The sequence below is a fragment of the Anabrus simplex genome, chromosome 1 (genome assembly GCF_040414725.1).
Source record: "Anabrus simplex isolate iqAnaSimp1 chromosome 1, ASM4041472v1, whole genome shotgun sequence".
NCBI lineage: Eukaryota > Metazoa > Arthropoda > Insecta > Orthoptera > Tettigoniidae > Anabrus > Anabrus simplex.
In genome coordinates this window covers 817,646,006-817,672,333 of record NC_090265.1, presented here as the reverse complement: position 1 = coordinate 817,672,333, position 26,328 = coordinate 817,646,006, and the positions used below count along the sequence as shown (strand labels likewise).

Sequence of the window (26,328 nt, the reverse complement as noted above, 5' to 3'; positions counted from 1 at the left end):
GTAATACTATTGTTTCACATCAGTTTCTGTGAATGCGAGACATTGCGGGTTGGATCCATTGATTGTTTTAAATCATATCCATCCATTCATTCTTCGTCCTCATGTTTTGAATTCTGGTCAGTGGAGGATTTTGGACTTTTAATTTGTCATTCCATTCCATCTCATTTTGTACCATTAGGGGCCGATGACCTCAATGTTAGGCCCCTTTAAACAACAAGGATCATCATCATCATCATCATAATGTACTGTAGAGAGGTGCTTACCTTTATTTTAATGAAAACTATACTACTGGGAAAGAACAACAGCCAGACAAATCTGCAATTTATTTATTTTATTTTACATTTTATGGCCTACATTGGACCACTCTAGTCAGTTATACAAAGGATTTCTTGATTTCCTATCAGCCCAATATTTTTTCATTCTGAGAGATGCTGCCTGTTGAAAAACCCAATTAGACCTTTTATTGATCTTGGTCTGTAGCCTGGTGTGTATGTCTTGAAGTATCTTAATTTTTTCTGTTTTGTTTTTGAGATTGTTTATTGTTATTTGTATTTCTTTAATATCCTCCTTAATTTCTGTGATCCATTTAATCTTAGTCTTGCTATTCCATAATTTTTAAATTCTTCTTCTGCTATTTCTGGTGTCAAGTGCTCTGATAAGATGTCCACAGAATGATACACATTTTTTCCTAATCGTGCTCAATACTGGTTCATTTCCTTATAAACTGTTTTATGTGATGCTATTCTCTATTGTCCATTAACTCGATATTGTTTATTTATGCATGTTCTAATTCTTCTTCTTTCTCTCTTAAGTATTTTGTCTGTTTCAGCTGTATTAGTAGTTTTAAAAATGGTTTCACTAGCATAAGTTATTTCTAGCTGTGTGACTGTTTTTTAATGTCTTAATTTTGCTGCTATCGATAAGCTTTTTTTATTGTGTGTAGTCTTGGTAATATAATTTGCTTTGTTTAATTTATTTATTCTGTTATGCCAATCTTGTTTCTCATTAAGATTATAAGTTATGATTTCTCTTTACTTAAATTTATCAACAACTACAAATGTGCCCTGCTTCGCCATGGTATTCTACATTGTATATGGATTTCATTGTAAATTACTGTATAGACAGTGAGTAAGATTATATTAAATTGCATGTCTCTTAGCACTATCCGAAAAACAAAACAGGGAGGATGCCATACATTGTTTCCGATTAGGCATTGGGGAAGTTTTGACAATAATGGCAGGCCACATTCCCTACTGCCATCACAGTCGAGTTCGGGAGTTTCTACTATAATGGCATGCTCACTTCGCAACCGCCATTCAGAGTAGAGACGGAGTTTTCATTATAAAGGCAGGCTCCTTTTCCTAATGTCAGTCACAATCGAGTTGGAGATACTTGATTATAACGAGAAATGCAGCGCTATCTAACGTATCAACAATCAAAACATAGGACCATAGCTGTAGATCTCTCCAGATTGAACTGCAATTGTGCTATCAGCTTTGTAATACGACTTACCGTTTAGAGAAAACTACCCCGAAATGAAGGTCTGCACCATCATTAAAATGCATCCATATTTCAATATTTTCCGGGGCCAAAATTTATACACTTGAACAGTAATTTCAAACTGTTGCCATGGTAACCTATAGATTCGTTGTCAGTCTATGGGGCACTCAATGCAGAGCACGTGACCCGCAGAAAATAGTATGTTTTCCATAATTTGAAGAGTAAGCAAAATTATGTACATAACAAAAGTTGTTCATAATGAAGAGACGTTTCACATATAGTCTACGGATTTTACAGAAAATCAATAGTGTAAGAGAAAATGAATCTGTGTATAATAAATGCATGACTCCTTCAGAACAATATATCCCAATATATGCCACTGCAGAAAAACACAATATTGAACACATCCTCCTACATAGGGTTGGTGTCAGAAGGGCACCCGGCTGTAAAACTGGGCCAAGTTCACATCACGTGTAGACCCCAATACAATGGGTAAAAGGCCAGGAAGAAATTACCTCAACTTCCCTCTGCAGTTAGTTTCTTCTCTCAGATACGACAGGACAGCTGTGGCCAACGGCCTGTATTCTTTGTGCACTCTGTCTGCCTGATGTCTGGTAGGGCATGCTCGCTCTATTTCTTTGTTGCCTACAGCTGGAAAATGGTGGATGGAAGTTTGAAGAATGAGCAACTGTTGTAATAAAATCAAACGGACTTGTAAATCCATAGACAGAGCAAATGCTTAACCCTCCGTCAGGTGCAATATATGTCAGAGATATACCGTACCTATCCCGCATTTTTAAATGTACTGATGTAACCATTCATGCAAAATGGCTCCAACTCATAGTAGCTTTTTAAAACCTACTGCAGCACTTTCTGGTTCATTATTGGGCAGTTGCCTGTTATTAATTTTCCTTATCATGCAAAGATGTAGGCCTATGTGCGATACATTGCACCCACTCATGTACCTCATAAAAATGTGCTGTTAATTATAATGTCGTTCATGAAAAGTTCAGTACGGTATTCCTGATGATGTTTATTGCATAATATTAAAAAAAATTGAAAATAGTTTTTCAAACTTTTCCAGTTTTCAGTTTAATTACTTAACAAGATGATTTAGTGTCGTGAATACTCACGTAAATATTTAGATTCAGTCAATAGGGACTGTGTGAATAGCTGCCATCTGGCGGCATAATCTGAATTGGTAGGAGCCATAGTAGTATCTTTGGCCGTTTACATCGCTTACTGAAATAGCCTATGTTTTCATTAAGTTTTTTCAGCATATTCTCTAAGTAAGCCAGTAAATGTACTGAATGTCACATAAACTATTCTGTGTATGGCTATCATTACACCTATGAATACAGCCCACCAGGAACATATTTTTTTGTTATCCGGCTGCAGCTTCCCACAAGATCAGAAGCGAAGTATGGATAAGATCTTTAAAATGTTCAACAATTGATGGAAAACCATGGGTGTCTGGCAGTAATTCTAGAATCTGCAGTCGACACTTCAGTGATGGAACACCTACCAGAGACCATGGTAGCCCTGGATATAAACCGACTTTGCATATGTTACCAGGAAGATCTAATAAGGACGAAACACTGAGGAAATTGATGGTCAGTTACAAGAAGAGGAGGAAGAGGGAAGCAAGAAAACATAATTCTGTTCCTGAATCACAATCTCTCCAAGCTGTTTTTAATATAGATATTCAGACTGATATTGTACCACATGCATATGACCAGGAAAATGTAATGTAGTATTTTGTAATTTATATTTGCCCACTGATAATCCACAGCCTGTTTCCAGTCATTCAACCAGGTCAGGGATGGAATGAATGAAGACCCCATCTAGCGGCGAGGATAGGAATTGTGCCGGCTGCCGAAGCCTGTCGCACTCCTCTGGGGCAATGATTAATGAATGACAGATGAAATTAAACTATATCGGAGAGTATTGCTGGAATGAATTATGACAGGGAAAACTGGAGTAACCGGGATTTAAACCACCCAAAATGTAATTCAGGGACTTGGGCAAATTTTTATTACCTAACCTTTCCCGAACGGAACACAGATATATCCGGGTATAGCTCTTATTCTAAACTGGTGCTGATTTTCACTGTAGTAGTTAATGCTAGGCTCAAAAGATGGCAGCACCATTCAGACACAGGTTTGATAGTTAACATATCACTGCTAGGGATCTCTGTGACTTCACAGATATCTGCAGCCAGCTGTTGATTCAGATGCGCATACATGACAATTCGTAGGCATTAGAGTGTGTTAGTTTTTCTGGTATTTGTTGGATGATTTTCATATAATGTCGCGGAAAAGACTACGGACAGATATTAGTTTTTCTGAAAGTAATAGTGAAATAAGTGAAACTGACGAGTGTGAGAGCAAGAACAGCACAAGTGACAATGTGGCGTCTGACGGCAGCAGTGACTCAGAGTGGAGAGCTGTGTCCGATAGGGATCGGGGGCCTAGTCATAAAGTTCCCTTGTTAGGTATAAACCCTGGTCCAGTTCTTGCATCTAGTTTTGATGTAATACAGAGTCTATAGAGTATTTTGAGCTGTTTTTCGATGATGACTTGATAAATATAATTCGTGAAGAAATTTGTCTCAACGGTGACATCAAAAGAAAAGAACCCTTGCCTCACAGAGAAGTCAAGACTAAACAAATGGAAACATCCTCTAAAGCAGACATAAAAGCACTCTTAGGAGTTGTGATGAACATGGGGCTTCACCCACTCACAGATACCTGAGTAGTTCTCGAAGGCAACATCTTCTAAACTCAGACATAAAAGCATTCTTAGGAGTTGTGATAAATGTGGGGTTTCACTCCCTCACAGATATTACTGACAAGGGAACACATACATGTGTTACACTCGGATCCGGTTGAAATTTGGTAGGAATATTCGTGCGAGGCAGTAGAATGCTAAGGTGAAAACCGCATGTGCCCAGCGCAAGTTTGAACGCCAACATTGAACAAATAAGTAGTCATAAAATTAAAAGTACTGCGGGAGTATCGGGGTGTGGTGGAGAGGTAGGGAGGAGCAAAGCAGCGGACGTCAGCCAATCGGGCTGTGTCGAGGCGCTCCAGCAGCCAGGCAGCGTATATTCGGGGTACTCTCTCAAGTCGAATGAATGATCCCCCCCCCACCGGCCACTCTTCTTTGCTGCACCTCAGTTCACACATACCTCGTATCTTCCCGATTAGAAATGTCAAAGCAGATTAGTCGTCCGATGACACAACGTTCTTACAAATGACAGGTAAAATCTGACTTATATTTACTTTAACCTTGTATGGTAATAACAAATTTTTTACACCTAGATACAACAAAACGCCCATTACAGAAGTAATTCAATCCGTGAAATGTAGTAGTGTGCATTCAAAATTGTTGTGCAGTGTTTGACAAAAAAGACACCCCATTTTCTGAAGATGAAAGGAATTATATCGTAAGTAGATCAATCTATGTATATATATATATATATATTTACTTTTAAGAGAAAAGCATTCACAGGAATTGTGTCCTTGTCTCCGTTTCACAGGTCTAATTGCCGACAGGGTTTTCGATACCGATGTGACAGTCGGTCTGGATGGCACATTGGATATGTCAGATGATGACTTTTTTTTTCCGAGGAAAACAATATTGAAACATCGATATTTGAACATGTCTCCGAAATTACAAGATATTAGAATCATTCCGTATTGACGGTTTTCACTTTACAAAGACGAAAAATGAGAGTATCCTCCTATTCAATACATCATATATTCCATCATTAGATGGAGCAAACAAATTCAAACATGTTTCAGCTCGCTTGAGCCATCTTCAGTGAAAAATTAGTGGGGGTTGGAATAATTTACATAATATAAGTTGAAAAAATGCTAAAAAACATAACAAAACAGCATTCACAGGAATTGCGTCCTTGTCTCCGTTTTGTTTTGTCATTTTTACTAAACCAATATTTTGTAAACTATGAGATCCACAACCTCACCATGTGCTACTATTGTTCATTTCCATCTGCATCATTTGTTTTCTCATTCCTTTGTTTCTTAGGTTAACGCACTTTTTCGTTTCAATTATTATTTTAAATTAACACCTGTTTCACTGAATTTTGTCGCAATAAGTTGTTTTTTGCTCCGCATATTGATGTAAATATTGTATATTTGTTGCTAATTTAGTTTCTGTCTAGGCTCTCTTTTGTTTGTTTTTTCATTTGCTCCCTCATTATGTTTTTTAGCATTTTTTCAACTTATATTATGTAAATTATTCCAACCCCCCTAATTTTTCACTGAAGATGGCTCAAGCGAGCCAAAACATGTTTGAATTTGTTTGCTCCGTCTAATGACGGAATATATGATGTATTGAATAGGAGGATACTCTCATTTTTTTCCTTTGTAAAGTAAAATGTCTCCGAAATGTTGCTCCTAACCCTGCATCCACAACAATGGCTGAACAATGCCTAATCCCAATAACTTATAAGAAGAAGGTCGTCGAATATTAACGAAACAAAGATGGGAAACAGAGGCGCTTCGCATCAGTGAAACACAGGTTTCGTAAATTAAAGTGCCGGGAAGAGCTTTACAGGTGGGAGCAACAATTGGAAAACTGTTGCACAATGGGAGAAAAAATAAATTTGTTACGAAAAAGACTTATCATAAGTTCAACGAAAGTAGGCAAAAAACAAAATTATTCATGATATAAGTATTAAAAAATGGGCTTTAAAGTACACTCGTCTAGTTAGCTACGACATGTTTCGAGCATCTCATTCCTGGGTAATGAGTTTTAAAATTGGATCAAGAAAGATTTTTGCAAATTTGTATCTAAAAATACCAATGTGAACAAGAAGATATTTATTGTATCGCGAGACGCTTTGTGGAAGAAGTGTCACAATTAATAGAAAGTCATGGCCCAGAGTGCCTGTATAATACTGATCGGTCTGGTTTTCATGAAGAGTTCCATTCTGGCAGGACCCATACAGAATGAAGAGAAAAAGTCGTATCAGCGGAAACACAATCTGTGAATTCACTAACTCATAGCTACACACTACAGGCAATAATTTTGGCAGATGGGCAACTCCTGCCAAAGTTTGCTAGTGGTGTTGAAAAAAAAATGTCAAATTTAGTACCAAATTTGTACACTTTGCCTTCAAAGTCTGGAGAACTGACCAAAGAACTTGTGCAGAAATGGTTACGGGAAGTTTATTATGAGCTAGTACCAGAGTACAGAGTTTTAGTTCTCGATTCGTGGATCGGACAGAAAGAAAGAAAAATTTTAATGCTAAATTTGGGAGTAAGAAAATCATTAATTTTCTAACAATTCTGAAAGGAGCCACTGGACTTATCCAGCCGTTAGATGATTTGGGCTTCCGCACTTGGAAGCAATTTATTCGTCTTTTGTACTATTTAATTTTGTTAAACTCGTTAGACATCAACGTACATTTAAGGAACAACCTTTTAAAAGTGCTATCCTTGACGCACAACCAGTTTTCCTCTCCACGCTTTCGTAGCATGAGGCAGTACAGTTGGTACAAATGTGGCTATGTTAACAAGAAACCTTCACAATATTTGTTAATCCAGTCGATTATTTTTTCAAAAGAACAGCCTTCCGATAATAAATGTAATACTTGTGAAAACGACAGCGCTGTAAGATGTGCATGGTGCACACAGTATTAGTGCTTTGTCCACTTTATTGTAAACAATCACTATTGCACTAATTACAACGAGTAAAAGAACTCGGGCTTGAATTTTCCAAGCCTTATTGGCATCGTTGTTTAAACATCGTCCTTGCAGACAATCCTTTCATGTGCTGTTTTCATATTTATGTTTTGCACATCTGATCGGGAAGTTACCTGGAGCCCGCTAACTATACGCTGCCAGGCTACTGGAGCGGCTCGACAGAGCCCGGTTGGCTCACGTCCGCTGCTTCGCTCCTCCCTACCTCTCCACCACACCACGATACTCCCGCGGCACTTTTAATTTTACGACTTATTTGTTCAATTTTGGCGTTTAAACTTGCACTGGGACATGCAGTGTTCACCTTAGCATTCGACTGCCTCCCATGAACATTCCTACCAAATTTCAACTGGATCCGAGTGTAACACATGTATGTGTTCCCTTGTGAGTATTTCTCGAAGGCAACATCCTCTAAATTCAGACATGAAAGCACTCTTAGGAGTTGTGATAAACGTGGGCCTTATCCCCCTCACGGATATTACTGAGTATTTCTCTAAGGCATGGGTTAGTAAGGTACCATTCATTAAGGACGTATTTCCCTGTGATGAACTTTCACTCCTGTTTTGGAATCTACATTTCGCACACTCTCCACAAAATTAAGATCGTCTCAGAAAAATTCAATATGTAGAGCCTATCTATAATAAAATCAGAGAAAAGTCTATGCTTCATTATACCCCCGGTGAAAAGATTTCTCTTGATGCGAGTATGATATCCTTCAAGGGGGAGTTTCTTTTAAAGTTAAAAACCCAGTAAAGCCCATGAAATTTGGACTCCTGAACGTTTGTTCTGTCTGACAGTAGTAACAGGTATGTGTACTATTTCAAACCTTACACTGGTAAAGAGGAAACTAAACCTAAAAACCACTGCTCTCACTGCTTCTCTTACCAAAGATCCCAAGAACCCTCCTGGCTGTCATGTATATACTGACTGGTATTATATGTCACCACAATTAGCTGACCAACTCCTATCCATGATTATAGTAACAGGTACAGTCATGTCACCCTGTAAAGACATGTCACATCAGCTCTGAAAGAAAAATCTGAGCAAAACGAAGCAAGGAGACATAATTTCATTTCTTAAAGATTCTAAACTTGCTCTGGCATGGAAAGATAAAAGGACAGTTTGCAATGAGCAGTAGCCATAAAGGGTCAAAGACAAATGTTACATCAGTCCCCTCCAAATACCCAAACGACCCAATATAACGGTAGAATACGCGAAGGACATGGGTGGTGTGGATCGTAGTGATCACTATATAGCCTCTTACCACGTCATGTGTAGAACAATAAAGTGGTATAGAAAAATGTTCTTCTAGCTCCTTGAGATAAGCATTGTCAACTCATATCTGCTCTATCATGGTCCAGAAAAACTGTAACTCCAAACCAGTTACACATAGAAAGTTCAGGCAGCGACTTATTGAGTTAATGGTCCTCGAACGGGTGACTTCCAAGCAAATAGAGGAGTGTTCCAAAAGGGGAAGGCCCTCTCTTGGTTCCCCGCAAGAACACCTGAATGGACTACCTCACTTTATGGCTAGGTGGGAGAAAGGTTCCGTAGCTTGTGTCGTGTGTGTAATTTCTAAAAAGCTGTGAAAGTTCTGTATGTTTTGTAGAAAAATTGTGTAGTGTATAAATGTAAATTGCAGTGACTTGTGCCATTAATGAACTAAATGTAAGGACATAAAATAAGAAAATTCAACTTTACAACCAACATATGCTGTTCAACCTTCCAGTATCGACAGGAAAGCATAATGCAGGTGTTGTATAATTAAATTTAGTGCATGAAAAATTTATTCTACATATTTTAAAATTCAGAAAAAAATATTCCGCTCGGAGCCACAAAAGCATCCGCTTGGGAAGGGCTAAAATAAATAAAATGTGATGACTGATACTTGTTTCAAGAGAGACTGTGATGTTGAAATTAACCTCATGCAAGTGAAGAAATTCATTTTGTGGGTACAGGTCTACGGAGGGCAATGAAAATAGCTAGTTTAAAAATAGCAGTATTTCAGATTTTGTTGTCCCTTCTACCTACAATAAGTCGCAAATGCACTCGTTCCAAACAAAACATGTTACTACTAAAATGGAACTTGGTGTGGCATTTCTGCTATTGCAGTTAGTTTTTCTTATCACAGAACCACAGCTTCAGCTAATTTCTAGTTTATTTTGCACCATATCCATCAAAACAACATTAGGTTGGATTTTCTGGCCACAAGGGTTCTGTATCAGAAGGACTATGCCTAATTCTTTCAAGACCCAGAACACTGTTGATTGTAACTGCGAGCTCACTGAATTAGCTTTGCCGCACCTTGTTTCGATCCCACTTACACTACTACCATCCTGGCAGAGTGAAAACCTACAACCTGTTTTCCAGTCAGAGATGGAATCGTGAGGACAATAATTGTGCCGGCTGCCGAAGCCTGTCGCACTCCTGAGGCAATGATTAATGACTGACAGATGAAATTAAATGTTATTAGAGAGTGTCTGGAATGAAAGATGACAGGGAAAACCGGAGTATGCGGAGGAAAAGCTGTCCCGCCTCCACTTTGTCCAGTACAAATCTCACAGAGTGACCAGGATTTGAACCACGGAACCAGTGGTGAGAGGCCGACTCGCTGCTGCCTGAGCCACGGAGGCTCTAAGACCCATTATGAAAATTGTATATGTATAATTGACTACACTGAAATCCATTTTGAAAGATTAAGGAGACTTTGTCAGAGATTTCTGATGTTCAGCAATTCATTGAAAACCATGGGTTTCTGGCAGTAATTCCAGAATCTGCAGCCGACACTTCAGTGATGGAACACCTACCAAAGAGCCTGGTAGCCCTGGATATAAACAACCTACTTTCCATAACTAATTTAAAAATAGCATTATTTCACTTTCACTGTGAAATTTCTTGTGGCAGTTATACATTTTTTTTTCATTTTTCATTTTAGATGCTATGGAGGTAGAGCCACTGACAGCTAGGCTACAGTACTTGATCATACAGAACCTGGTAATGTTATAATGTCTGATAAAGGTTTCCTGAATTGAAACAAAAATTGCAGGAATGGTGATGCATTTACATTTAACACAAAGTTCTCTCCCGAAGAACTAGACGCAACAAATAACATAGCATCAGAGCATATTCATGTGGAACGAGCTATTCAGAAACTGAAAATATACAAAATTCTTAATAAATTTATTATAGATTTATTGCCCCATATGGACAAAATTGATCATGTTGCTGGAATATTAGCAATTTTAAGCACTCCTATAATAAAATTACAAACTGAAGACACAAACAAAATTTACAATAAATTGTGTTACATTGATGATATTCTGTACATGCAGCCAATAAAGTAATTTTATATACCAGCAGTGTTCAAAAAAAAAATCTTTCCAATGTTGTAATGACATTGCAAGAAAATTGTCATTTCTTTGAATGTTCACATTTACACTCCCCAGGAATACACAAATAAGTCACATGATTTGAGGTTCAGTTCACATAATGACACTTGATCTGTGTATAATAAATGTGTGACTCTTTCAGAATGATATATCGCAATGGAAGTAACAAAAGGTAGGGTACATTGCACATATTTCTAATATAAATAATTAGTTTCTTTGCACCTGAAAAGGGACACTTCATTTCTAGCATTTTAAGCTTGTGTTGCAATGCAAGTCCAAGTCCACTGTACTCATGCCACATTTTCGCAAATGACCGATCGCCTAGCAGCTACTGTTGCCGAGAAATCAGCATCAAAAACAAACACACTGTGGGTTTCAGCTGGTGTCATCATAGCGTACTTGCAATGGCATGATCCTATCAGCTGGGAGGTCCGTGTTCAAGTCCCTCCCCTGGCAAAGTTTTTTCTTTGATTGGTGTTCTCAAGCCGGTCTTAAACCACTTGCAGATTTAGCACCACTGCTTTGCAAAGCCCATTTGAATTTGCCCTCAAAGCAATCTGATTGGCTAACTTCAGCAGCTGATATGACAACAGCGCAAGATACTGAATTATCTTTCTCAAATTATATATCTGCATGACCAACCCTCTAACTCTCATATACCTGGTTAACACACAACTTAACAAAACGGCCATCTCATCAAGAATTGTTAACACTAACAACTTGTTAATACTTGTGTTAAGTTAACATGGCAGCAGCCCTGTGTTAAACCTCCTAACAGCTGTTAAAATTTCAAAATGGTAGCATGTCGAAGACGTAAGTTTGAAGCTTTCCTGCTGTATGAAGACTATAAACTGAAGAAGGCGTAGGAAGATTTATGCTGCACAAAGCGGAGGTTGGACAGCTTTTTCTCCAGTTACTCCGGTTTTCCTGTCATCTTTTGTTCCAGCAACGCACTCCAATATCTTTTCATTTCATCTGCCAGTCATTAATCGTTGCCCCAGAAGAGTGTGACAGGCTTCGGCAGCTGGCACAATTCCTTTCCTCACAGCTAGATGGGAGCTTCATTCATTCCATTTCTGATCCAGTTGAAACTGGAAACAAGCTGTGGATTTTCTTTTTTCATCCCCTCTGTAAATTATATTTGAATGGACCCCTGCAAATTTAAAATGTATTTATTATTATTGTTATTACTCATATCCCTCCAAGGAAATGTCGTATCTACACCACTGATTCCAAAATACCGCTCTGAGCGCTTTTTGTGAAGAAACAGAAGACACTTTCAAACGTATTCAGAAATTTCACAGAGACGTATTAATTTGTCTTTAACAGTTGTTTCATAAGAAATGTTTGAAATATGTTTGTGAAATGGGAGACTTTTTTTTTTTTTTTTTGCTATTGGTTTTACGTCGCACGGACACAGATAGGTCTTATGGCGACAATGGGGTAGGAAAGGCCTAGAAGTTGGAAGGAAGCGGCTTTGGTCTTAATTAAGATACAGCCCCAGCATTTGCCTGGTGTGAAAATGGGAAACCACGGAAAACCATCTTCAGGGCTGCCAACAGTCAGATTCAAACCCACTGTCTCCCGGATGCAAGCTCACAGATGGACGCCTCTAACCAAAGTGTTAAATTAATAACAATTGTTAACATTCATGAAGTAAAATTAAACACAGAGTTGAAGAAACTGGGCATGGATCTTCCTCTTTCTGACATTTTTCCCAATTTATTCAGGTCTGCACTCGATGTAGAATTGTCCCGGTTTTATGGTCAAGTGCCCCTCCGGATGCCAGTCCTGTATGGGAGGATGTTTTTACTATTACTTATTTTTGTGGTGGGTGGTAGTGTTGCATGTAGATTAAGACAAACACCCAGTTCCTGAGCCAGAGGAATTAACCATTCTCAGTTAAAATCTCTTACCCAGCCAGGTTTTGAACCAAAGACCAGCATACTGATCATTCAGCCAGATAGCCATACTGTTAACAATGTTATACAGGGTGATCAGAAACAACATGAACTAGGTATTTGAGTGTTAGAATGTTGGTCATACTGGTAAAAAAAATTTAAAAATAATTCTATGTCTAGCACCATTATCATTTTATCAGCTGCTGAAGTTAGCCAATCAAATCACTTCGCGGCCAAATTCAAATGGGCTTTGTGAGACGGTGTTGCCAAATCTGCATGTTGCTTAATACCAGCTTGAGATCCATGCCAAGAAATCAGCGACAAACGCAAACACACCCTGGATTTCAGCCTGTGGCTATGGCACAATCGTATCAGCTAGGAGGCCTGTGTCCAAATCTTACCACTGGTGAAGTTTTCGTTTTTCCATTGGTGCTCTCAAGCTGATCTTAGGCAATGTGCAAATTTAGCAGCCCCGGATCGCAAAGCCCATTTGAATTCACCTGCGAAGTGATCTGATTGACTGACTTCAACAGCTGATAAAGTGACAATGGTGGGAAGGAGCAAAAATTGGTTTACAGATTTTATTTCAAAAAACTAAATTTATGACAGATGAGAGATTATTATTATTATTATTATTATTATTATTATTATTATTATTATTATTATTACTATTATTATTATTACTACTACTGCTACTACTACTACTACTACTACTCTGTTGATCCTTGTCCGTTCTTCCGTTCTTTGATGTCAACCAGCCAGGTTCTTATCTTGTGACCAGCACCACACTTGCCCTTACTTTTTCCTCGTATTATTGGCTTCAGAAGGCTTCCTTACATAATATGCCAAGGGTACTCTATTTTGCAGTGATTAATCAAAGACAAAAGTTCACGGCCTTTTTAAAGACTTTAGTGTTTCTCATCCTTTGTGTCCATGGTATATGAAGCATTTATAGTACATAGAAGGAAGTATTCTAATTTGTATAAATTCTCACCTGCTACAACTGTTATTATCTGTATTGTAGTGGATAAATCTAAAGAATAACCCACCTTGAAAATATTACCTGGTTTCAGCTTAAGAAATTTGATTTATTAATGATGTAGATGTACTAGATTTGTTTCAGTGTATAATATTTCTTAACCTATTACAGATCCTATCAGAACATCGCCAAAAAACTGGACAGTATTTTCCTACTTGGACATATCTGCACTACCCATTCTGACTGTGCGTTGGCAGCAGCCTCCATCTTCTATTGCTGCAAGGTTCTATAATGTCAGTATTATTAGCAATGCAACTTCTGATGTTCTGGATACTAAAATTGTTCCTGCAGACCGAAACAGAAGTCAACAAGCTGTAAATTTCAATGGTCAAGAGCTGACTGGGAGCGTGTACATTGCTATAAAAATTATTTTTGATAATGGTGTTGAAGGCTCCATAAGCAGATCTCCAGTTTTATTCCTGGGTAATTATCTAAAAATCTCTCTTCTATTTACGTACATAGTGGGTGTCCTCTTAACCAGCCTGCTTGGAACCTTAGTTGGATAATGAAATAGCCATTCAAACCAAAAATATTAAAATAAAGGGCCTATCTAAGAATTTTACTAATATTTCATTGTGTTTTAAAACTGTTTCACCGGGCGAGTTAGCCGTGCGCGTAGAGGCGCGCGGCTGTGAGCTTGCATCCGGGAGATAGTAGGTTCGAATCCCACTATCGGCAGCCCTGAAGATGGATTTCCGTGGTTTCCCATTTTCACACCAGACAAATGCTGGGGCTGTACCTTAATTAAGGCCACAGCCGCTTCCTTCCAACTCCTAGGCCTTTCCTATCCCATCGTCACCATAAGACCTATATGTGTCGGTGCGACGTAAAGCCCCTAGCAAAAAAAAAAGAACTGTTTCAAAACTTATTAATCTTACAAGGTTTGTTTAATTACAGTAATATGCAATATTAAAAATTATTTAAACAAGGAAAATAAAATAAGAGTTAAATTCATACCAGTATGATTGTCTGCCATGATATGAAATATTAGATACACTTCATGGACAAGTGGGTGTATTTTTGTTTTTTCTTTCACATCGTAGTCAATTATCATTAATCATTCAATCAGTCAATACTAATCTGCATTTAGGGCAGTCGCCCAGGTGGCAGATTCCCTATCTGTTGTTTCCCTAGCCTTTTCTTAAATGATTTCAAAGAAATTGGAAATTTATTGAACATCTCCCTTGGTAAGTTATTCCAATCCGTAACTCCCCTTCCTATAAACGAATATTTGCTCCAATTTGTCCTCTTTAATTCCAACTTTATCTTCATATTGTGATCTTTCCTACTTTCTTCCTTATTTGTCTACTAATGTCATTCCACACCATCTCTGAATGCAAACTTGTGCAAAAATTTATATTCTATTGTTAAATTACTAAAACCTATAATACCAGTTACATTAACTTAACTCATGAAACTGAATTGACTTCCAGTTATTTGTAACACTTTTTTGTGTCCAATTATTTTTTGAAGTTATGCCATTTCCTCATAAATATAGCATCTATAGCAGATGATTCTCTTTTTAGTGAACTTATTCCACCCTAGGAAACCGGAAGAGACATTCACCAAGTTAGCCAGTTAAGAGGGTGTCCATTACATTATTCGGTATGTGGGTTGCTCTTTATGGGCCCAATTAGTTTATGCACTGAAATCATAATTTAGCCATTTTCAGGATTTGTTTAGCATGTGGCGTTTAGTGCTGAGACAGTCCGAAGACATGTTTGTCTTCTGTTTGAAGATGCTCGTGGGGTACTGCCTGGCTTTGTGTGAGATGATGGTAATGAGGTGTGAAGTGAGAGAGGAGGCGAGGCCCTGGGGATGGGAGTGTAATACTCTATTCTTGTGAACAGGCATTAATTTATTTATATATTGACGAGCAGTAGATTTTTGCGGATATGTTACATTATCACATCTCATGTCAGCTTTCACGTTCAATATCTTGAGCCATTCAATGTACTGGTGATGCAGAACTTTTATTAGATGTTTATAAAATGCTACAGATACAAAGTACATGTTTTGTTTCTCTTGTTGCATTTCTCATAATTAACTCATTTCCCTATTACAGTGCCCGAGTCATCTTACACTGCGTTGTATCTCACTGTTGGCATATTCTTACTTGGAGCTGCCTCCCTGTTTATTATGATTAGCTGGTTGCAGAGTGAACGCAAAGGTAATATCTTTTCCAGGTAGCTATGAACTGATAAGTTCCCTCATTAATAAATCAAATGTGTACATTTTTTATACTATTATTTTTATTTGCCTTGATGAGTTTATGTGACCTTTGTATTGTGTACCATCTTTGTTATTTGTAATCATTGAAAATGAATGGATTTCTCCACAGATCAGATGAAATTAATATAAATCACATCATGTATTCAGTCATACAATTGGTTTGTCCCTCTAATGAGTCTTATAAATGAATCCATCTTGGGCTATAATTTTAGCTGCTTCATTATTAGACCAGTAAAACTGTAGACCAGTAAAACTGAAGAACATCTTCATAAATGTGAGGGCATTTTCTAGGTACAGTATTTTGCCCTTAAGTATTTCAGTCATTAAACTGCCTTGTCTCAGTCCCCTAGCTGTGTTGTTCTTCTGTTGTTTTTATTGATGAATTTTTCATTGACTCGCTTGAGTATCTACATCAATCAACCTTTTCCACCCAGCTTAATTTTTTTTCAAACATCGCCTAGGTGGGTAGATTCCGTAAGTGTAAATAAATTCAACCATTTTCCCGTGATGGTAAAATAAACAGATAAACAGACACAAAAACTAAAAGCCTCTGATGTGTGTGTGTGTTGGGTATTTAGCCCGAAGGCTGGTTTCCTCCTCTGCGGTTCCGCCAACAGCTGTCATAAATAGCCTAGGCGTCACCAAAGAGGCGTACTAGGGAAATGAGGAGTGAGGTAGTTTCCCGTTGCTTTCCTCACCAAGCCAGCCGCTGCTATTACATATCAGTCTGCCAAGCCCACTGAAATGCATGCACCAACCGATCTATGAGCGATATTTTCACACCATTCATAACAGGGACTATGGTCGTAATTGACCTGAAACAGATTAATATCTCAAAAATTTAAAAAACAAAAAGCAAATGTACAAGCAGCAGACCCCTACAATTTTATTTTTATGGGTAATGCCAAGTGTGCATTTCTCAAAGAAACGTAGGACAATTACTCTATTTTTAAATACCGGTAGCACTTGATTCTTGTAGGGAGAAGTTAATGGTTATTTTTGGTCTATTGATGTAGGCTTTCCTTTAAATCAAAATGTGTATTCTGTGTATAATTCTTTAGCTCGTTGATCACTCAGTAGCCTGTGTGATAATATTCTGGAATATTTCAGATACGTCCATCTAATTGCTATGAAATAATTCCATATAGAATAGAGTGAAAATGTTGGACTTTCTTGGAAATAAAACTCAAGTGTTGTGTTTTCTTATCAGGCACACGAACTACTACATTACATTGGCCGTCTCCTAAAGTACAGTATTTATAGCTCGAAAGGGACTCCATTGTTGGACACGCTAGTGAATGGTCAGCTGTTGAAGGTGCTCTCTCTTCATAATGATACAGTAGTTATTACGTAGCATAACAGAAAAATTTGGTGTGTGAGTGATCCAATTAGTGGAGTAAATAATTTGTGTTCGGTGTCTTTTGGAAGTAATCAAGATTAGTGATTTTTTTAAAAATAAGTTTTATGTTCAGTAGCTCTGTTGGTGTTCGGTAGATTATGTACTGTAGGTTATGTAGAGTAAGTTTACTTTGTTTCATATTTGGGTTGGGGGAAATAGAAAAATAATATTCCATTTTTTGTTTAAATATCTATAGTTTTATAAGTAGGATTCCTATAAAGACTGGTTATTATATGGAGTTGTACCTTCCGCAGTTTTTACATTTGTATTTGTATAGATACTAGACACAATATTTTGCATACCACTTCAAGATCCATTGCACTTATCGCAAAGGAAACAGTTTCTTTAAATAAACACTACAAAACAGGTAGCAGTACAAATTTAATTAAAGAAAATAAAAAGACTTTCAAGAGAATATATGATATTTTACTGACAGCATAGTTAATGGTCTTTGCATTGGTAATTATTGCTGCTCTTTTTATTAAAATATTGCACTGTTAACATATAGTCCAGTAAATCAGCAGATCCTACAGTATATTTTGATATTTGTAGTTCAAATTTCCAGTATCGTTTCAAGAGAAATTATTGAGTCACTGCTTTGAACATCTTCCATTGTACGTTAGTATTTCAGCAGTTAAGGGCAGTTTTAATATCTATTGGCATGTAGTAGAAAAATAACAATCTGTCTATTAAGTATTTGGTTTTAACTTCAGTTAATTGTTTCATTTAACCTGTTGTAATCAGAAGTTGCCTGAGTGCATTTTAGAGTTGTAGTGTAGCTATTTTATTAGATAGTATCTTGCTTGCTTTATTGGTGTGTAATCCTTTTGTAATCTTTTTGACATTTCAGCATTTAACTTAAGAACAGGTTTCATTTCTGTTAGAACATAGTAGGTTAAAATAATAATAACAATAATCTGTCTACATTTAGTTTAAACTGTGTATATAGTTTGTTTTTATGATAAGGATATGCCTGAGTAGTACTGTAGTGTAGTTGCAGTATTTTATTACTTGTATCTTGCTTGCTTTGCTGTTGCGTAGTCCTTGTGTAGTATGCATAATTTCTTTCCGTTTATTTTTATAAATTTGCAGAATATGTTATCGTATTTATAATATTTCATATGTCAGTGGAGATTAAAAGAATAGCTAAGGAATTGCAGGTGTGGGGGCTGTGGATGTGACATTAAGAAGTGTGAGGGAAGAGAGAGACAGTTTGAGAGAGAGAATTTTGGGTTCTAACGTAGGGCAGGAATATGAGCAGTCTCCCTCAAACAATGTACAGGGCACGGTTGGAAGACAGGAAGGATGGGGAGAAATTGTGGAAGACAGATTGGCTAATGTTTCAAGAGGAAGGAAATGAAAGGCAAGCAGAAATATGTACTAATATAGTTGGAGATCTGCAGGATCTGGGTAATGCAGCACAGGAGAAGTTTCAGGGAGCGGCGTGTGTTATAATTCCGATACTGTGTGGGAGGGTTACTGACTGGACGGATAGGTGATCGGGACTTTTGCCCGACTCCTTGGCTGAATGGTCAATGTATTGGTCTTTGGTTCAGAGGGCTCTGGGTTCGATTCTCGGCCATATCAGGGGTTGTAACTTTGCAAGGTTAAATCCTCTGGTTTGAGAACTGGTTATTTGTGTTCATTTTAATACACTTGTCTTAATCTACGAGGGCAAGTCAATAAGTATTTGCAATCAATTTTTATAATTTACTACAAAAAGAGTACACACTTTATATTGATATTATTTTTCAACATTGTCACTCTGCTTTTCAATGCACATGGCCCACTGTTTCACAAGCTTTCTGATACCCTGTGCAAAAAGGTTTTTGGTTGCACAAGCCACGTATGCACCACTTCCTTCACCTGTTGATCGGAGCTGAATTGGCGGCCTGTTAGAGCATTTTTTAAGTGGACCAAACAGATGGTAATCCAATGGGGCGAGATCGGGACTGTACGTAGGATGTTCCAACACCTCGAAACGCAGCATCTGAAAAGTTTGACTGGTGTGGGCGGTGGTATGTGGACGTGCATTATTATGCAACAAAAGAAGTCCTTCCAATAATTGACCTCTGTGTTTGTTGCAAATTGCAGGTTTCAGTTTGTTTACCAGCATATCACTGTAACATTTACTGTTTACTGTTTCCCCCTTTTCCTGGTAATGTTTCAGGATTGGCCCTTGAGAGTCCCAAAACACTGTGAGCATCAGTTTTCCTGCAGAAGGTTGACTCTTGAATTTCTTTTTGACTGGAGATCCGGGATGCTTCCATTCCATACTCTGACATTTGCTCTTTGGTTCGAACTGGTGAACACATGTTTCATCTCCAGTGATGATCCGTTTCAAAAATGTTTCACCTTCATTAGCATGACAGTCCAGTAGGTGCTGACAGATTCTCACATGATTGTGTTTCTGCTCTTCATTGAGTTGTTTTGGAACCCATCTCGAACAGACTTTGTGAAAGTTAAGCTTGTTATGCATGATTTCATATGCAGAACCATGGCTAATGTGTTTGCCACATCATCAACAGTTGCTCTTCTGTTATTCAGGATCATATCACACACTTGTTCAATATTGGCATCAGTTACGGCTGCAGATATTTTCCTCATCTTTCATGCTCGTGCGCCCCTTTTTGCACTGTTCAGTCTACTGGTAAACACTTCGCTGTGGCAAAACATTGTCCCCATATTATGCTGCAAGTCTTCTATGACTTTCTGCTCTGGTACACCCTCAGACCACAAAAAACGGATTTTGGAATGCTGTCCTTCCTTGGTGTTAACAGATAGTGGCACGGCCATCTTTACGTCGCAACAGCGCAAGCTGTACTGATCTGATAATGCTCAAACCTACCATAGACGTAGACAACAGTGCCCTCTAGTGGCTGGTGAGCATGATGTGAGCACGCAACATCATAGAACCAATCTTAAGATATTTAGAGCAAAATTGCAGGTACTTGTTGACTTGCCTTCATATATACAACACAACCGACCACCTAGAAACATGCAATAATGAATGCGTCCCTTCACATAGGGTTGGTATCAGAAAGGGCATCTGGCCGCAAAACTAGGCCACATCCATATCAAGTGCCGATTCCAATAAATTGGGAATGGGGCCGGGAAGAAGAATGGAATGGGTTTGTGGGAAACTGGGAGTGAGATTTGTAACCCCTTAATGAGTGGGTAGGAGATAGGGATCTGCACTCAGATGGCCTTCACTTGTGTTGTAGTGGTACTTTTAAGTCAGGAGGTTTGTTTAGAAGGGTTATATATTCACAGAAACAGGGTGGACTAGGGAGCTGTGATGCGAGTGCAGGGAGCTGGAAGTCAAATAAGGATGACATAAAGTTGTTGGTATTAAGCTGTAGAAGTGATGTAAGGAAAGGAATAGAATTAATTTAATAGATATATTGTAATAGGAGTAGAATCATGGCTAAGAAGTGATATTATGAAGGCAAAATTCTTCTCTCAGAACTGGAGTGTTTTTTGCAGAGACAGAAGAGATTTGATAGAAGGGGGAGTATTCATACTGGTGAAAGTAGAATTTGTAAGCTACCATATGAAAAAGTTAAGGATGAAAAACGTGAAATTCTAGGTGTAAGGTTTAGCTCTAAAGATAATAGGCAACTTGCTGTTTTTGGAGTGTGTAGACCTGGAAGGGATGACGCAGAATTATTTGATAAGATAATCAGCTATGTGGCAAAAGACACAGAAAGGAATGTGATGGTAGCAGGTGATCTCAGTTTACCAAATTTCTACTGGGAAGGAAATTTCAGTTCCATCCTCGATCACATGTTTTTCAAGAAACTGTATCTCGCAAAAGGACGGCTACGGCATACTTACGGATCATGAAAAGCGATCTGGAAAAGCAATTGGCTATGAACTTGCATAAGGGATCATTTTAGCATCGAATTCGGATGGTATTGTTTTAAGAATCCTCGGAAATCATAAAGCAGAGCATGTCCACAACAATTGGAAGGAGACAGAGTGCATTTCGGCAGCTCTACTTGAAGACGGAACGCGTTTCTTCAGTTAAGCATACATGCCAAACGTCTACATTATGTTCAGGGTTAGATGTTTACTTTTTTTGAGTTTATTGCCAAACAGGTTTTTGGCACTTTCATCAGGGCACTGTATAGTCACTGGGCTTTCAGGCAGGAATCAAAACTGTTCCCTCTTAAGCAACACAAATTTAGCATTTCAATGTTATCGTATACGATTATGTTCAGAAACAGATCAGAGGTAAGGCTTTTCAGGCGTTTGCTCTATTAACCAGTGTTTCGTCTTAGGTCTGACACTAGACTCATCAGAGTGAGATGTATCAGACCCTACCCACTGATGCTGGGGTGTATGCAGGTGAACTTATCAGAAGCCCATTATAAGAGGCACAGTCTGATAACTGCATCAAAGAATTTGCCGAAAGCGCTGCTAAAATTATCCAAATAAAAGAAGGTAGGTCGGACGACAATTTCGTGTAACCAGAAAATGCCTCATGTAGACGTGGATATCCGTAGTAAACAATGTTGTCATTCTGGAATGAAATGGAAAGCTAACTTGATGACGGAAAGTTAGGCCGAGAGTATATCACTGAAAACTATATGTTGAATAATGTGTGCTTACTCATTCTCAAGATGTAACGTATGTCCTAACGTATCTGCAGCGTTAGTCTGTTTGAAGTTCCTACTTCTAGTGTAGTATCGACACTGTGGAGGTGCTGGGAGTGCTGAGGGGAAGAGGGGGGTACCGGTAGGCGGAGCTTTTAACTGTCTTGTTCTTGTCCTGTGACGCCTTAGTTTTGATATTCTGTTTTCCAAAAGTGATATATATATATTGTTCAAGCTTTTTATCAATAAGAATAAACCAGGCGAGTTGGCCATGCGCGTAGAGGCGCGCGGCTGTGAGCTTGCATCCGGGAGATAGTAGGTTCGAATCCCACTATCGGCAGCCCTGAAAATGGTTTTCCGTGGTTTCCCATTTTCACACCAGGCAAATGCTGGGGCTGTACCTTAATTAAGGCCACGGCCGCTTCCTTCCAACTCCTAGGCCTTTCCTATCCCATCGTCGCCATAAGACCTATCTGTGTCGGTGCGACGTAAAGCCCCTAGCAAAAAAAAAAAAAATTTATCAATAAGAGCCATTTCAGTGTCAGGCATGGATTATTTTTTAAAAAACAAGGTGTGACAATTACTTTTAGACGAACATTTCAATTTTTCTAATGTTTTTAGTATAAGTTCTGTTTTATTCAATATTTTTGTGCTGTAATCATTTTGCATCCACAGTATCAACACTTGTGAATATTCATCAATACGTTTTATGTAAACTATTATGATTCCTTAGGCCAGTGTGTGTTTAAAGATTGATTGAGGCTGATGATGCCCAATAAATAGTGGGCGAAACATGTACCATTCAAATTTCTGGTAATTTCTATGTGTTTTTAACCACACAATAGTGGAATAAATTGTATTGAATAGGTGGTATTAAAATTACTCCTTGTATAAACTTTGTGATTAACTTCTGATGTGCCGACCCAGAATCTCTTTCCACCGTAAATAGCCTCTGCATTGTCCAGTTTCATCCGCAATCTTTCAGATCGATCCATTGCTACACAATTCCAGAGTGTGATCTCCAAGTAACTGACATCCAGTCCAGCTATCACAAATAATGTGGAGCAAGAATGGTCAACAATTCAAACTGTTCTCCTTGAGTCAGCTCAAAGAAATTATGAGTTCATAGATGCCAAATGGGAAGCTCTTATATTCCTTCAACAAGATCAATCCTCCAGCTTGAAGGAAACCCATTTGCAAGATCTTCAACGGAAGTGCCAGACTCAAATCAGGGAAGTGAGGAACAACTTGCAGCAACAGAAAACTCAAGAATTTTAAAGGTTATCCAATGCCCAAGACCTGCAAAACTTCTATACAGAGCGTATGATTTGGTTTGTACTTAAGACTAGATCATACGTAATTGTTGTCAGTAAGGATCAAAAATGAAACTTATAGCATATGATTCTATACAGGAAGTAAAGAACATTATGTACCACTTTGTTCTTCAGTAGGAACTTTGAAATCAGCCGATAGTACTACCACCTTTACTGATAGGAAGGAAATGCTTGGAGTGCTAGAAACAACACTTCTCCACTGTTTTAAATCGCAACTCAACCACAGCTGAGGACTTCCTCTGAGATGTGCCATAACAGCCCCCTCAGTCATGGATATGGATGGTAATGCCACTGTCACACCAGGAATTCTGTGAGACAAACTGAAACCCAGAAAGGCTCCTTAACCAGACAACATTCCAGTGGAGTTGATTCAAGACAGAGGCTTATCCTTAAAAGCAAAGGTTTTTAGAGTAATCCTTTTAATCGGGGAAACTCAGCGAGTACCTGGTGACCTGAAGAATGCTGCTATCATTATATTCAAGAAAGGTGTTCGCGGTATATGTGGCAACTATTGCGATATATCTCTGGCAAACTTCTTGCAAGGATTCTATTTCACTGTCTCCTGGTTGTCTCTGAGAAGATTCTGCCAGAGTTTCAGTGTGGTTTTTGTCCCTCAAGATGCACAATTGACATGATCGTCTGTGCATGGCAGCTCCAAAAAAATGCAGAGAACAGCCACCTCTCTACTTAGTGTTTTATGGCTTGAAAAGGCCTTTGACTGTCCTGAGGCGTGCTATGTGGACAATGTTGAGCTGCTTTCGTTGCCCCGAATGCTTTGTTGGTGTGGTTCAAGCACTGCATGATGGTATGTTTGATCAAGTTCTCTATCAGAAAAACATCTCTGATGGTTTTTGTATCACACATGGATTGCAGCAAGGATGTGTACATCACTCTTTGCTCTGTGCTTGGCTGCTGTGCTTTATGGTTCATCATGTACCAACACTTCTGGCATTTATTTTGCCTCTTCAACTTGATGAGACTTTGCTCATGTTACTTAACTCATGTGATCATGAAAACTGAATTGCAGTATGCTGATGGTATTGCCTCACCTGCTCTTACCCCTGGGGAGCTGCAATAATCAGTCAATAGTTTCAAGAGCACATATGTTTGTTTTAGCCTTACCATCAATGCACAAAAAAAACCAAGGTTCGTGTCTAAACGATGCACCTCAGGATTAGATGTGGAAAACAGACACTGTGCTGTTCATTTGGCATTTGGTCAGCTATCCAACTGGATCTTTAGGAATAAAGATTGAACAGTTCAAACCAAACTCATGGTGTATAGAGCAGTCTTCATCACAACATTACTCAATGGATATAAAATCTGGACCCTGTACTGCCATGACATCACAAATCTTAAATGTTTTTATCAGCAGAAACTTTGTTCAATCTTAAATATCAAATGGGAGAACCATGTCTCCAAATTTGCAGGTATTGAGAAAGCATGCATGAAGAGTGTAGAAGTTTCTGTCATTGGCCTAATGAGGACTGGGTGCATGTGCCATATGAGTGACACCATGCTTCCTGGCGATTCCTCTATGGTGAACTTTCCTCAGGAACAAGACCACATGGTACCCCTTTGAGGCATTATAAAGTCCAGCTTAAACAAATCATGAAGGTCACAAACATCAACCCACAAACCTGGGACACACTTGCCAAGGATCACACTCTTTGGCAAAAAGGTTAGCATGCTAGCCTATGGTCACAGGGGTCCCGGGTTCGATTTATGGCAGGGTCGGAAATTTTAACCATAATTGGTTAATTTCGCTGGCACGGGGGCTGGGTTTATGTGTCGTCTTCATCATCATTTCATCCTCATCACGACGCGCAGGTCGCCAATGGGTGTCAAATCAAAGACCTGCATCTGGCGAGCCAAACTTGTCCTCGGACACTCCTGGCACTAAAAGCCATACACCATTTCCATTTACTCTCTTTGACACCAAACCACCTCTACTACTGTCAAACTATTTGAGCAAAAACATCACAGGCATGAAGAAGTTAAATGACAGGTATGCATACTCCATCAGATTCATCCATATCCTCCGCTATCCGTCTATTGCAGTCTGTGTGGATTAATGTTTCACGCTAGAATTGGAGGTTCAGTCATCAGAAGTACAAACACAAACAGCATTTTGTGCTAGTGAATTGTAAGCAGAAGAATTTGTATACTCTAAAACAAGTAGCAGCTAATGAATAAATAAAATGCAGAATTGTGTGTGACTGCAAAGAGACGTTGACAATGTTGTGAGATGGACAGCAGGTAATAGTATGATGTTAAATAGGGTGAAAAGTCAGGCTGTCCTCTCACTTTTAATTATTGCATGGATGGGGTAAAAGTTCCTTACTGTAAGTACGTAGGTATTAATGTAAGGAAAGGTCTTCATTGGGATGATCACATAAATGGGATTGTAAATAAAAGTTAGAGATCTCGTCATATGGTTATGAAGGTATTTAGAGGTTGTAGTAAGGATGTGAAGGAGATGACCTCTAAGTCATCATAGGTAATATATCTCACATTATTCCGTATTGAAGAGCAAAAGGTTTCCATCTATTCAATACTTATTTATTGTAACCTTAAAAAAGTTACATATATTTGAAACTAATTTTGGTCATGCTAGAGACCATCATCAGTCAAAGGCAAGAAATGGATTACAATAGATAAAATTGATGAAATGAGAGTGTTGCTGACATGTGGTGCAAGACAAGTAAAGAGTTGAATGATAAACACTCATCACGATCACCCTTTTTCTGTGTAAGTTTGACCTGGTCTTTTTGGAGGTGCATTCTTCAGATTGGAAGAAAACATTGAGAACTTACACTAGAACAAGTGTGATCGTGATGAGTGTTTATTAATTAACTCTTTACTTGTCTTGTACTGAATGTCAACAACACTCTCTTACTTCATAAATTTTATTATAATTCATGTCTTGTCTTAACTTCATGATTTTGACAGAAGATGGTCTCTAGCAATACCAAAACTAGTTTCAAATATATGTAACTGTTTGTTTTAGGTTACAACAAATGGGTATTGAATAGGTGGAATCCTTTTAGCTCTTGTTTTACTTTATGTAAGTCATTGGTTAGATCCTAATTAGGGTATGGTCCAGCGTATGGGACCCTCTCCAGGATTACTTGATTCGACAACCAGAGAAGATCCAAAAGAAAGTAGCACAATTTGTTCTGGGTGATTTCCAACAAACGAATAGTGT

General features: G+C 38.4%; 1 protein-coding gene across 2 annotated transcripts in view; it reads left to right on the top strand.

Annotated features, from left to right (window-relative positions):
- The window catches only part of LOC136873812 (uncharacterized), an 88,826-nt gene that overhangs the window by 36,109 nt on the left and 26,389 nt on the right, over positions 1-26,328 (top strand). The window contains exons 5-6 of one of the 2 annotated variants that reach the window (XM_067147069.2): positions 13,669-13,980; positions 15,623-15,727. In XM_067147069.2, coding sequence (XP_067003170.2) covers positions 13,669-13,980; positions 15,623-15,727 — 417 coding nt within the window. The remainder of the gene's footprint in view (positions 1-13,668; positions 13,981-15,622; positions 15,728-26,328) is intronic. The other variant, XM_067147076.2, reaches the window with a different exon arrangement.